Source organism: Lithobates pipiens, unplaced genomic scaffold (assembly GCF_037356315.1).
Source record: "Lithobates pipiens isolate NorthernLeopardFrog02 unplaced genomic scaffold, aLitPip1_a1.2 Scaffold_8, whole genome shotgun sequence".
In the NCBI taxonomy this organism is placed as follows: Eukaryota; Metazoa; Chordata; class Amphibia; order Anura; family Ranidae; genus Lithobates; species Lithobates pipiens.
Window position 1 is genome coordinate 633,087,032 of NW_027507903.1, and position 12,220 is coordinate 633,099,251.

Below are 12,220 nucleotides of genomic sequence, written 5' to 3' on the forward strand. Positions count from 1 at the left end.
TATACTGAGATTAAATTACACACAAGTGTACTCTATTTACTAATTAGGTGATTTCTGAAGGCAATTGGTTCCACTAGATTTTAGTTAGGGGTATCAGAGTAAAGGGGGGCTGAATAAATCAGGAAAAAATCAGACGATTTTGTTGTCGGAATGTCCGACCGTGTGTACAGGGCATTAGAGTCTCATGACTCTGTTACATTATGTAAAAATATTACAAAGAATTGTCATATAAAAATATTAGGATCATAAAATAGGTAAATGGTGTAAATGCCACAATAAAACTTTATTGTATTTGACTTCTGGTGGCTTGGCAATAGCCACTCCAACATTTACTGTTTCTGAGGAATTCTTCCACCAAACCACCAATATAAAAGCAGGTGACTTGTTCTGAGAGGGCATGCAGACTTCAGGAAAGGTCGGGAGGGAAAGAACTGATTGGAGGACTGGCACATAAAGAAGAGCAGGTATATAACAAATATTTTTTCACCTAGGCTACATAAAAAAAAAAAAATGATTATATATATACCAGCAAAAGCATGACCAAACCAGGAAGCGCTAGGTTGGGGATATTACAAGCCTGAGGAATAGTCTTATATTCAGTATGTATAGTATAGTGGATATAGTAAGGAATCTAAGGTATTTTATGTACAGGAGTGGAGTGTGGAGGGGATAACAGGGGACAGTATGTACAGGAGAGGAGTGTGGAGGGGATGACAGTGGTCAGTATGTGCAGAAAAGAGGAGTATAGAAGGTATGACAGTGGGCAGTATGTACAGAAGAGGAGTGTGCTAGGTATGACAGTGAACATTATGTACAGGAGAGGAGTGTGGAGGGGATGACAGTGGGCAGTATGTACAGGAGAGAGGAGGGTGGAGGGTATGACAGTGGACAGTATGTACAGGAGAGAGGAGGGTGGAGGGGATGACAGTGGGTAGTATGTACAGGAGAGGAGCATGGAGGGGATGAGAGTGGGCAGCATATACAGGAGAGGAGTGTGGAGGGGATGACAGTGGACAGTATGTACAGGAGAGGAGTGTGGAGGGTATAACAGCTGGCATTATGTAAAGAGGAGAAGTGTGGAGGAGATGACAGTCGGCAGTATGTACAGGAGAGGAGTGTGCAGGGATGACAGTGGACAGTATGTACAGGAGAGGAGTGTGGTGGGTATGACAGTGGACAGTATGTACAGGAGAGGAGTGTGATGGGTATGACAGTGGACAGTATGTACAGGAGAGGAGTGTGGTGGGTATGACAGTGGGCAGTATGTACAGGAGAGGAGTGTAGAGGGGTTGACAGTGGGCAGTATGTACAGTAGAGGAGTGTGGAGGGTTTGATAGTGGGCAGTATGTACAGGAGAGGAGTGTGGAGGGTATGATAGTGGGTATTATTTGTAGAGGAGGAGTGTGGAGCGGATGACAGTGGGTATTATTTGTAGGGGAGGAGTGTGGAGCGGATGACAGTGGGTATTATTTGTAGAGGAGGAGTGTGGAGCGGATGACAGTGGGTAGTATTTATAGGGGAGGAGTGTGGAGGGTAAGACAGTGGGCAGTATTTGTAGAGGAGGAGTGTGGAGGGTATTACAATGGCCAGTATTTGTAGGGGAGGAATGTGGAGGGTATGACAGTGGGCAGTATTTGTGGGGGATGAGTGTGGAGCAGATGACAGTGGGTAGTATCTGTAGGGGAGGAGTGTGGAGGGTAAGACAGTGGGCAGTATTTGTAGGGGAGGAGTGTGGAGGGTATTACAATGGCCAGTATTTGTAGGGGAGGAGTGTGGAGGGTAAGACAGTGGGCAGTATTTGTAGGGGTAGAATGTGGAGGGTATTACAATGGCCAGTATTTGTAGGGGAGGAATGTGGAGGGTATGACAGTGGGCAGTATTTGTGGGGGAGGAGTGTGGAGTGGATGACAGTGGGTAGTATCTGTAGGGGAGAAGTGTGGAGGGTAAGACAGTGGGCAGTATTTGTAGGGGAGGAGTGTGGAGGGTATTACAATGGCCAGTATTTGTAGGGGAGGAGTGTGGAGGGTAAGACAGTGGGCAGTATTTGTAGGGGAGGAATGTGGAGGGTATTACAATGGCCAGTATTTGTAGGGGAGGAGTGTGGAGGGTATGATAGTGGGCAGTATTTGTAGGGGAGGAGTGTGGAGGGTATGATAGTGGGCAGTATTTGTAGGGGAGGAGTGTGGAGCGGATGACAGTGGGTAGTATTTGTAGGGGAGGAGTGTGGAGCAGATGACAGTGGATAGTATTTGTAGAGGAGGAGTGTGGAGTGGATGACAGTGGTTAGTATTTGTAGGGGAGGAGTGTGGAGCAGATGACAGTGGATAGTATTTGTAGGGGAGGAGTGTGGAGCGGATGACAGTGGGTAGTATTCGTAGGGGAGGAGTGTGGAGTGGATGACACTGGGCAGTATTTGAAGGGGAGGAGTGTGGAGGGTATGACAGTGGGTAGTATTTGTAGGGGAGGAGTGTGGAGGGTATGACAGTGGGCAGTATTTGTAGGGGAGGAGTGTGGAGGGTATTACAGTGGGCAGTATTTGTAGGGGAGGAGTGTGGAGTGGATGACAGTGGGTAGTATTTGTAGGGGAGGAGTGTGGAGTGGATGACAGTGGGTAGTATTTGTAGGGGAGGAGTGTGGAGTGGATGATAGTGGGCAGTATTTGTAGGGGAGGAGTGTGGAGGGTATGACAGTGGGCAGTGTTTGTAGGGGAGGAGTGTGGAGTGGATGACAGTGGGTAGTATTTGTAGGGGAGGAGTGTGGAGTGGATGATAGTGGGCAGTATTTGTAGGGGAGGAGTGTGGATGGTATGACAGTGGGCAGTGTTTGTAGGGGAGGAGTGTGGAGTGGATGACAGTGGGTAGTATTTGTAGGGGAGGAGTGTGGAGTAGATGACAGTGGGTAGTATTTGTAGGGGAGGAGTGTGGAGTAGATGACAGTGGGTAGTATTTGTAGGGGAGGAGTGTGGAGTGGATGATATTGGGCAGTATTTGTAGGGGAGGAGTGTGGAGGGTATGACAGTGGGCAGTGTTTGTAGGGGAGGAGTGTGGAGCGGATGACAGTGGGCAGTATTTGTAGGGGAGGAGGGTGGAGGATTACCAGAGAATATGATAGTGGGCAGAATTAGCAAAAGAGAAATGCCTGTGGTCCCAAGAAAATCCACAATTTGTTCCTTACGTTTGTTAGGTACATTCTTAAAATCCAATCTAGATTTAAAGGGTCTTGTATGCATTTTAGGGAGACTCCATGTAATTGTTTTTTATTTTTGCTGTAGAATATGATACAGCAAAAGTGACATGTACAAAAAATAATACAATTTTAACTGTGTTTTTTTTTCTTTGTAAATCTCTGTGCTTTTAAAAATAAAAATCACTGTTCCAGGTTGCATGAAATGTTTTTACTTTTGTTTTATGTTTTATTTTTTTACATTGGTATATGTTCCCTTGGGTAGGGACTAACACCCCCAATTCCCCCCTCCCTCTCCATCCCACCCATTACCATTCTATTTTTGACACCTCTTTGCCTATTATTCCAGACAATGGCCATTTTTAATTTGACAGATACGGCTCCCATTGGTTTCAATAGAGTTTGGGTTTGGCAACCAAACTAAACTTCCCCCAACCCCGCTTGAACTAGTAAATATGTGTTCCTACGAAGAGGTGAGTAATGGATACATATTGCTTTTCCCTGCACAGGAGAGCACAAGAGAGCTGTAAGTAATCTTCAAATAATGCCCTGGCTGTTTTAGTTATTTTTAAAAAAAAACCTTATGTATTTTTTTTTCAGCAAGATGAAGTTATATATGCTGCTGCTATCATTCATCGTGGGGACACTTGCCTATGAAGGTAGGTTCTACAGGCCAATATTATGTGTCATAAGATTAAAAAAAATTGAGTGAGGGTGGGTTCTACTGTTTGTTATTGTAAGGATAGGAAGAGTCACCCTTTAAGTTTATACTCTTCTTTAGGGATGAGCTGAACACCCCCCCGGTTCGGTTCGCACCAGAACCTGCGAACAGACCTAAACTTCGTGTGAACTTTAGAACCCTATTAAAGTCTATGGGACTCGAACGTTCACAATCTAAAGTGCTCATTTTAAAGGGTAATATGCAGGTTACTGTCCTAAAAAGTGTTTGGGGACCCGGGTCCTGCCCCAGGGGACATGGATCAATGCAAAAAAAAGTTTTAAAAACTGCCGTTTTTTCAGGAGCAGTGATTTTAATAATGATTAAAGTGAAACAATAAAAGTGTAATATTCCTTTAAACTTCGTAGCTGGGGGGTGTCTATAGTATGCCTGTGAAGGGGCGCATGTTTCCCGTGCTTAGAACTGTCCCTGCACAAAGTGTCATTTGTGCGGGAAAAAAAGTCTTTTAAAATCACTTGCGGCTATTGTCGGGTCCCGTAATGCAGAGAACACTCAATGAGTGTTCTCTGTATTAGCCGACAATTCATTCATTCATTGATAAAAAATAAAAAAAAAGCGTGGGGGTTCCCTTAAATTTAATTACCAGGCCCTTCAGGTCTGACATGGATATTAAGGGGAACCCCGTGTCAAATTAAAAAAAAAATTGCCGTGGGGGTCCCCCTAAATATCCATACCAGTCCCTTTAGGTCTGATATGGATATTAAGGGGAACCCCGTATCAAATTAAAAAAAAAAATTGAGGTGGGGGTCCCCCTAAAAATCCATATCAGACCCTTTATCCGAGCACACAACCTGGCAGGCCGCAGGAAAAGAGGGGGGATGAGAGAGCGGCCCCCCCTCCCTCCTGAACCGTACCAGGCCACATACCCTCAACATTGGGAGGATGCTTTGTGGATCTGTGACCCCCTCAAAGCACCTTGTCCCCATGTTGATGAGGACAAGGGCCTCATCTTCACAACCCTGGCCGGTGGTTGTGAGGGTCTGCGGGCGGGGGGCTTATCAGAATCTGGAAGCCCCCTTTAACAAGGGGACCCCCAGATCCCACCCCCCTTGTTTGAAATGGTAAGGGGGTACAAAAGTACCCCTACCATTTCACAAAGAAAGTGTAAAAATGGTTAAATAAGACAAACACACTTTTGAAAAATTCCTTTATTAAAAATAAAAAAAAGATTCCAGTGGTGCTAATCCACTCTTGCTATCCAGCGACGGATCTCCGGGGTCCAGCAATGGATGATCATATCCAGCGACGGGGGATCTCTCAGTCCAGCGCTGTCCATACATCCGTCTTCTGTCTCCACTTCGGAGACACTGCGGGGATCCCAGCGCTGACGTTTCTTATATTAGGAGGGCGGGGCCACCCGTCTCCTGACCCCGCCCCTCTGACGCTGGAGAGGGAAGCCAGGGGTTCCCCAGTGACGTGTGGGTGACCCCGCCCCCTCTGATGTAACGCAGGTTTCCGTCCGTGACATTTAGAGTCTGCTTGCAAAAACAGATATATGCTAAAGGTTAGTGAAACTGCTCCACATGCTATGCTTTGCAAGTTTCTTCTGAAGTGCAAGTTTGCAAGAAGCAGGATGTGCTTGCGGTCGCAGCTGACATTTATGCCGCATACACACGATCGGAATTCCGGCCAGAAAAAGACGAGAGCTTTCCATCGGAAAATGCGACCGTGTGTAGGCTCCATCGGAAATTAGCTGTCCGAATTTCCGCCAGCCAAAAATTGATAGCATGTTCTCAATTTTCCCGACGGAAAAACTTTCTACCGGTAATTCCGATCGTGTATATGCAATTCCGACACGCCAAAAATCACGCATGCTCAGATTCAACTACGAGACAGAAGCTAATGGCTACTGGCTATTGAACTTCCTTTTTCTAGTCACTTCGTAACGTGTTGTACGTCACCGCGTTATAAATGATCGAAATTTGATGTGACCGTGTGTAGGCAAGACAGCTTGAGCCGAATTCCGTCGGAATTCCGTCGGGAAAACCATCAGAGCTTTTTCCGACGAGAATTCCAATCGTGTGTACGTGGCATTAGGTTTTGCATACCTAGAACATATAGGGCATAATAGGAACATTGCGCTGTGGTCAATGTTCAAAATATGATAAGAGCTTAAAGAGGAAGTAAACCCTGATGAGTTTACTTCCTCTTTCATTCCCTGCAAAGGCAAAGCATAATGGACTACTATGCATCGCATCGTAGCCCATTATGTGTCACTTACCTGACACAGGAGCCAGCAAAGTCACTGCTGTCCCCTGTAGTCCAGCGCATCCATCTTCTCGGTGGGGTCTCGCAGCTCCGCCGCTGTCATTCGGCGAAGCCGTCACTCCCGCGCATGCGCACGGGAGCCGAGACGCGCGGCATTGCGCGGCATCTTCGTCATCGACGATGCCACGCTCAGTGCGCCTGCGCGCCGCTGTCTACGGTGCATGCGCCGTAGACAGCAGTGCCCGTCTTCGGGCAAATATCTCCTAAACCGTATAGGTTTGGGAGATATTTCTTGGACCTACAGGTAAGCCTTAATCTAGGTTTACCTGTAGGTCAAAGTGGTTTGTAAGGGTTTACAACCACTTTAAAGGTTAAAAAAAACATATAATTTAGACATGTTCCACAGAAATTATCTCTGGGCAGAAATCACCCAAAAATGTTGCTTATTGTATGACTAACATATATGTGGATGTATATGATTGGTTGCCCAAGGGGTGCTTTGTGTAATCTCTAAGTGCATATATTCAATGTTGACAGAATAAAGAATTGTACTCTTGATGAACCATATATTGTGCATGGTGTCTTGATTACCCAACCAGTTAGAGAGTCTTTCCAGTGACCACTAAAGTCCAGCTCGAGCAGAACCAGAGGGGCGCACCTTACAGTTATTATGTGTCATAGGATGGAACTATAGAGTGAAAGTAGGTTCTACATCAATAGAGAAATGTAACATTATGTCCAATATGACTATCTGAATTGCCTCTTGTGTTCTTTTAGGTTAGGATTGAGGTCAGGGCTTTTAAAGGTTCTTCAACATCCTTCAAATCAAATTGGTCAACCTATGTCATTATGGAGCTGGCTTTGTACACAGGGGCACACACATGCTGGAATATAAAAGGGTCTTCCCCAAAGTGTTAAATGTAACCGTACCCTTCACCAGCAACCTATAGTAGGTAGATGTGATAATTGTCAGGAAATCATGAAACTCTGTATTTTTATTATTGCTTACCTTATGCTTTATTGTTTTTTTTTTTCTAGATATGAGTGATAAAGTGTTCCTCTTCCCAGCACCAAGTGCTACGGCACATGTCATCCTAAAGCCTGAGGTATACAGGTCATTACAAAAGCTCACCGTCTGTCTTCGATCTTATACAGAGCTCACACAGGAATACAGTCTCTTTTCTCTGGCAGTGTCTGGTGCCGACAATGCCTTCTTAATATACCCCAAATCACCAAATGTCCATATATATGTACTCCAGGAGAAGAGTATATTCAGGACAGAACCAGAGACCCTGGCATGGAAGCACACCTGTGCAACATGGGACTCCACCACTGGGGTAATCCAACTTTGGATCAATGGGAAGCTCTACCCAAGAAAAATTTCAAAGAAAGGGTCGACTATTGGTGCCGAAACACGTATAGTTTTGGGACAAGACCAAGACACATTTGGGGGAGGTTTTAATATTAATCAGTCATTTGTTGGTGAAATAAGTGATGTCCATATGTGGAATTATATTTTGACACCAGATGAAATGAAGGGAGTTATGTCTGGGCATGTCAAAGGAAATCACATTAACTGGAATTCTCTTAACTATGAAATTAAAGGCAATATCCTGGTTCAACCCAAGCTCTATTGTAAGTCTTGGGATTGTGCCAGCACAAAGAATCCATTGTAGGTTAGTAGCTCTTAGCCCTTGTACACACGGTCCGACATTCTGACAACAAAATCCGACGGATTTTGTCCGAAACTGGTGTTGCATACACACGGTCGGACAAAGTTGTTGGAAAATCCAATCGTTCGGAATGTGATGATGTTTGTACGTTACGACGGGACTGCGTTCATGCTAGTAGCCAATAGCTTTGGTCTAGTAATTCGATCTGAGCATGCGTGGCACTTTGTCCGATCGGAATTCTCTACAAACGATCGGATCATGTTGTCGGAAAATTTTATATCCAGGCTCTCAAACTTTGTTGGTCGGACATTCCGACAGAAAAAGTCCGATGGAGCCCACACACGGTCGAATTATCCGACAGCACGGTCCGTCTGAATTTCCGACCGTGTGTACAAGGGCTTTCAGTTAGAAATTACGCTGAAAATTTTTAATTATTCTTAAGGGGAAATTTAATGATATTCATAACTGCAGGCTGAGCTGTCTGACAAGGGGTTGGGCCATGTAATTCACCTTTTGCTTCTTTTCTCCTATATTAAAATAGAAATTTGTTTATTGTTACTTCTACTTTAAATGTAATTTTGGAAATATATATATATATATATATATATATATATATATATATATATATATATATTTATTTATTTATTTATTTATTTGTGGTCGAAGACCTATGGCCAGTACAGATGTGAACAACTTGAAACTTGACATAAGACTTACAACATGAAATGAACCTGAAGTGTTCCCTGGTCTGATGGTCGGTATACCAAAATTAGGGGGCATACTCAAGATTAGTAATAGATATTTGTGGAGAGAAATGAATTTGAGACATGGGGATGGGAGGGTGGGTATCGCGCACAGGAACCAACAAAGACCACGGGCGAGCAGACTGCTTAAATACCCCCTGGGCTCCTCCCATAAATGCAGACCACCATACTGGCCTTCTTACATATATTTACTGTATATATATATATATATATATATATATATATATATATATATATATATATATTTTTTTTTTTTTTTTTTTTTTTTTTATATAAATGATACAGGGAACATCTATGGTAGCAAAAAAAAAAGTCTACAATGTGAATATTTTGTGAATCCTTTAATTTAAATGATTACCCCAGGCAGTCCTGCCTTAAAGAACATCTGAACCCAACAACAAAAAAAGTTGCATTTTGTTTTGTTGTAGTTGTATTCGTTATCTTTTTTTTGTCAGGCTTTTTCTCCTTTATTTTTACCTGTTAATCCTGCCAGTGGTATGCTTCCTGTCCTAGGGTGACAAAACACACTTTTTTCATTGTATCTACCCTGTTTCCCCCCGAAAATAAGACCTAGAGTGATTGTTGGCTGCAATAAAAGCCCTACCCCTTAAATAAGCCTTAGTTAAAGTCCTTGTAGGCCTTATTTTTGGGGAAACAGGGTAGGTCTTATTTTGTAGGGTAGGGCTTATATTGCAGCCATCACCGACAATCACGCTAGGTCTTATTTTCGGGGGAAACAGGGTATGGAGGAGCAGTATTTTCACCTTAGGCTGCTCTCTTTATTAGGACTATAAACTACCCCTCCACCCTCCATCCTCATTTCCATAGAGGAAATGCACAGTTAGGTACAACATATCTTTACAGGTGCAATGGGTATTTTTCCGTACTTCCAGATAATAATTAAGGACTGCTAAGCTGCAATATTTTGCATTGTTGTTCTTGGGTTTACACCAGCCAAAATTAGATCAGTGTGTGTGGCCTTGTCAGCACCACCAGTCCGCCCAAAATTCTTCGACTAAAAAAATTGAAGGGTCCAGGCAGAAAATTGTCAGCCAAATGGTGCTTGCCTCTAATCAGGTGCTGTTCTGTTTAATATCTATGAGTGTATAGCCAGCTTAACGTCTAAAAAAAAAATAAACCTTCAGAAATCTGTTAGTCCTTTATTTTTATATAACATAATAATATTTTATATTTAGTTGATTCAAATGAAAGGAAAAATCCAATTTTAGTCCTAAACACATTAAATAGAAAGAAAAATGTTAAAAAAAAAGTGTACATTCCCTTTAACTGTATCAGATTGGCTCTAGAAATGTTTACAGTTGGAGCATACAGAGTATATAATATAGTATAATATAATATAATATAATAAATAATATAATATATTTTTGGTAAATGTTACTTTTTATTTTGATTGTTCATCTAACATGGAAATAAAATTTGAATCCTCACTGGCTCACTATAAGAAACAATTAAAATTTTGCATGTTTTCATTAAATGGTTGTACATAGATATGTTTGTCTTGGGAAATTAAAGTCTGCACTTTTCTTACTTTCTTTCAAAATCAGTAAATAAATTCATGAAAGCAATTGTGCACAAAGTGTCTTCTTTCTGAAGATTGATTGTTTCCTAATGATATCGCTGTTTTTGGAGATTTGCATAGCTGTATACTATATGGTCAATACCTGACCTTCCACCCTACAATGGACCCAACGTATGTGGACCTCCCCCCTCCAAATGAGGGTGTTTAGGTGTTTCCAGGAAAGGATACTGTAATAATAAAAAACACAGGTCACACAGGACCAAACCGCGCTATAGTGGTAATAGCAAACCACAGAAGAACACTAAAACAGAGGGTGTCGCCGGCCCTATACCTCACAGTCCTAAGAAGGATCGTGAGTTATAACGGATATTAAAGAAAACGTATGTATTAAAAAGGGGGCCAGGCGCTACCTATAGTGGCTAAAGAAAGATATGTGCATATATGTGTACAGACATAAATATATAGATACACATACAACACCACCAACTAGAAAATTCAGAAGATTATTAATGGTAAGACCCCCCCAACATCCACTAATTAAGTACAGGAGAGTGGAGTAGGCAAGACAGGAGGCAAACAGACCATATAATTTTACCCTAAGGGCAAGTAATATAGGATCAGTGCTAGTTAATATGACATACACTACTGCCTATAATATACTTAAAATAGTACAGACTATAAATACCATGCCAATACCATAAGTGCATGTGTAAACACTAAATCCAATTCATAAAACCATATGCCCAGTAAGCAGGCTAGTCACAGCGGAGATATATATAAGCCTAAATGGATATTAGTGATAAAATGTGACTGTGCAGGCACAAAAGGTGCTAAAAATACACAAAAAGTGCTAAAAATACACAAAAGTGCTGAAAATACACAAAAAGTGCTGAAAATACAAAAAAAAATCGCAAATTGTGCAAAGAATGCAAAAATTGTACAATAATTAAACACATAGGAAACTAATATTATTGTGACAAGGAAAAAAGCAAACCAAAGCTAAAGAAAAGCAAAAATAAAAATCAAAACAAAAATAAAAATAATTTAAACAAAAATAATTTAAACAAAAATAATTTAGTATAAAGTCCATAGATAAATTCATTCATGAAACAAATAAACAATAGTGTCCTAAAGGGTGCAGTCCAAGGCAAAATAGATATGTATGCTCAAAATCTTCAAGTAGGTGCAGTTTAAAGTGACTGGTGCTCAAATATATATAATTCAGGTGACTTCCGTGCTCACCCCCTCAGCTCCCCACTCACCGGAACTTTATACCCACGAAGGGCAATCAGGCCTGTAAGTTTCAAGCAGCAGGGACTAATCCACGGAAAGAAGATCCAAAGGAGGCAGTTTTCCACTCTTTTCTCCTTTCTTGGTGTATGGAGAGGGTTTTGTGAGCTGATGCTAGTAGATCACAATATCCTCAGAGAGAAAAAAGGGGTCTCATAGTGTAGTAATTCCAGGTCTCAAAGGTTAATTTTAAACCATAAGCTTTATTGGTTGACACACCAGAGAAAAAAAAGTTTTTTTTTAAATTCAAATAACATAACCCCTGAAGGGGATGATGTACAAAAAGGTTACAGTCCCGGGATGACCATAGATAAATGAACAGGATCTTTTTGCAAAAAATGAAAAAGATAACAATATAAAACAAATATATATATAAACATAAAAATAAAAATAAAAATAAAGGTAAAAAGGAGTAGTGTTTTCACACCTCCTCTAACTAAAGCAATAATGAGCAGAGGGAAACCAATATAAGCAGGGGGAGTCCTAGGTATAAGGTAAATGAGGGAACCATCTTGTTAGAAGACATCCATTTTGGGTATTGGAAAATTACTGTTAGCATGACATAGAAATCTATTGCTTAAGGTCATATGTGTTTTGCTTGTACAAGGCATTTAGAATTGTCACAAGGTTAGATATCTGTTTAGAACAGATGGATGCGGTTAAGCTACTTCCCTTTTTGAGAGCAGAAGTAACTCCATGGCGTTAAAACCACAGGCCTGTCTTGCACCAGACTTAAGAAACATTTTAAACTGTATAAAAATGTATATATTTAGCTTTTTGTTACTAGGCAGAAATTGCTTGTACAAAAAAACCATGATGACGT

At 41.7% G+C, this 12,220-nt stretch overlaps 1 protein-coding gene across 1 annotated transcript; it reads left to right on the forward strand.

Annotated features, from left to right (window-relative positions):
- Positions 1-415: 415 nt before the first annotated feature.
- LOC143961535 (C-reactive protein-like) lies at positions 416-8,347 on the forward strand. The gene is made up of 3 exons (XM_077470829.1): positions 416-464; positions 3,784-3,842; positions 7,169-8,347. Exons 2-3 carry the CDS (start codon positions 3,788-3,790, stop codon positions 7,804-7,806), a joined length of 693 nt encoding a protein of 230 aa, XP_077326955.1. The 5' UTR covers positions 416-464; positions 3,784-3,787; the 3' UTR covers positions 7,807-8,347.
- The last annotated feature ends 3,873 nt before the right edge of the window (positions 8,348-12,220 follow it).

Excerpts from the sequence above, each read along its gene's own strand:
- LOC143961535 (XM_077470829.1), top strand. The coding sequence starts at position 3,788 with ATGAAGTTATATATGCTGCTGCTATCATTCATCGTGGGGACACTTGCC. Across the intron at positions 3,843-7,168 it reads GGGGACACTTGCCTATGAAG|ATATGAGTGATAAAGTGTTC; the intron begins GTAGGTTCTACA and ends TTTTTTTTCTAG.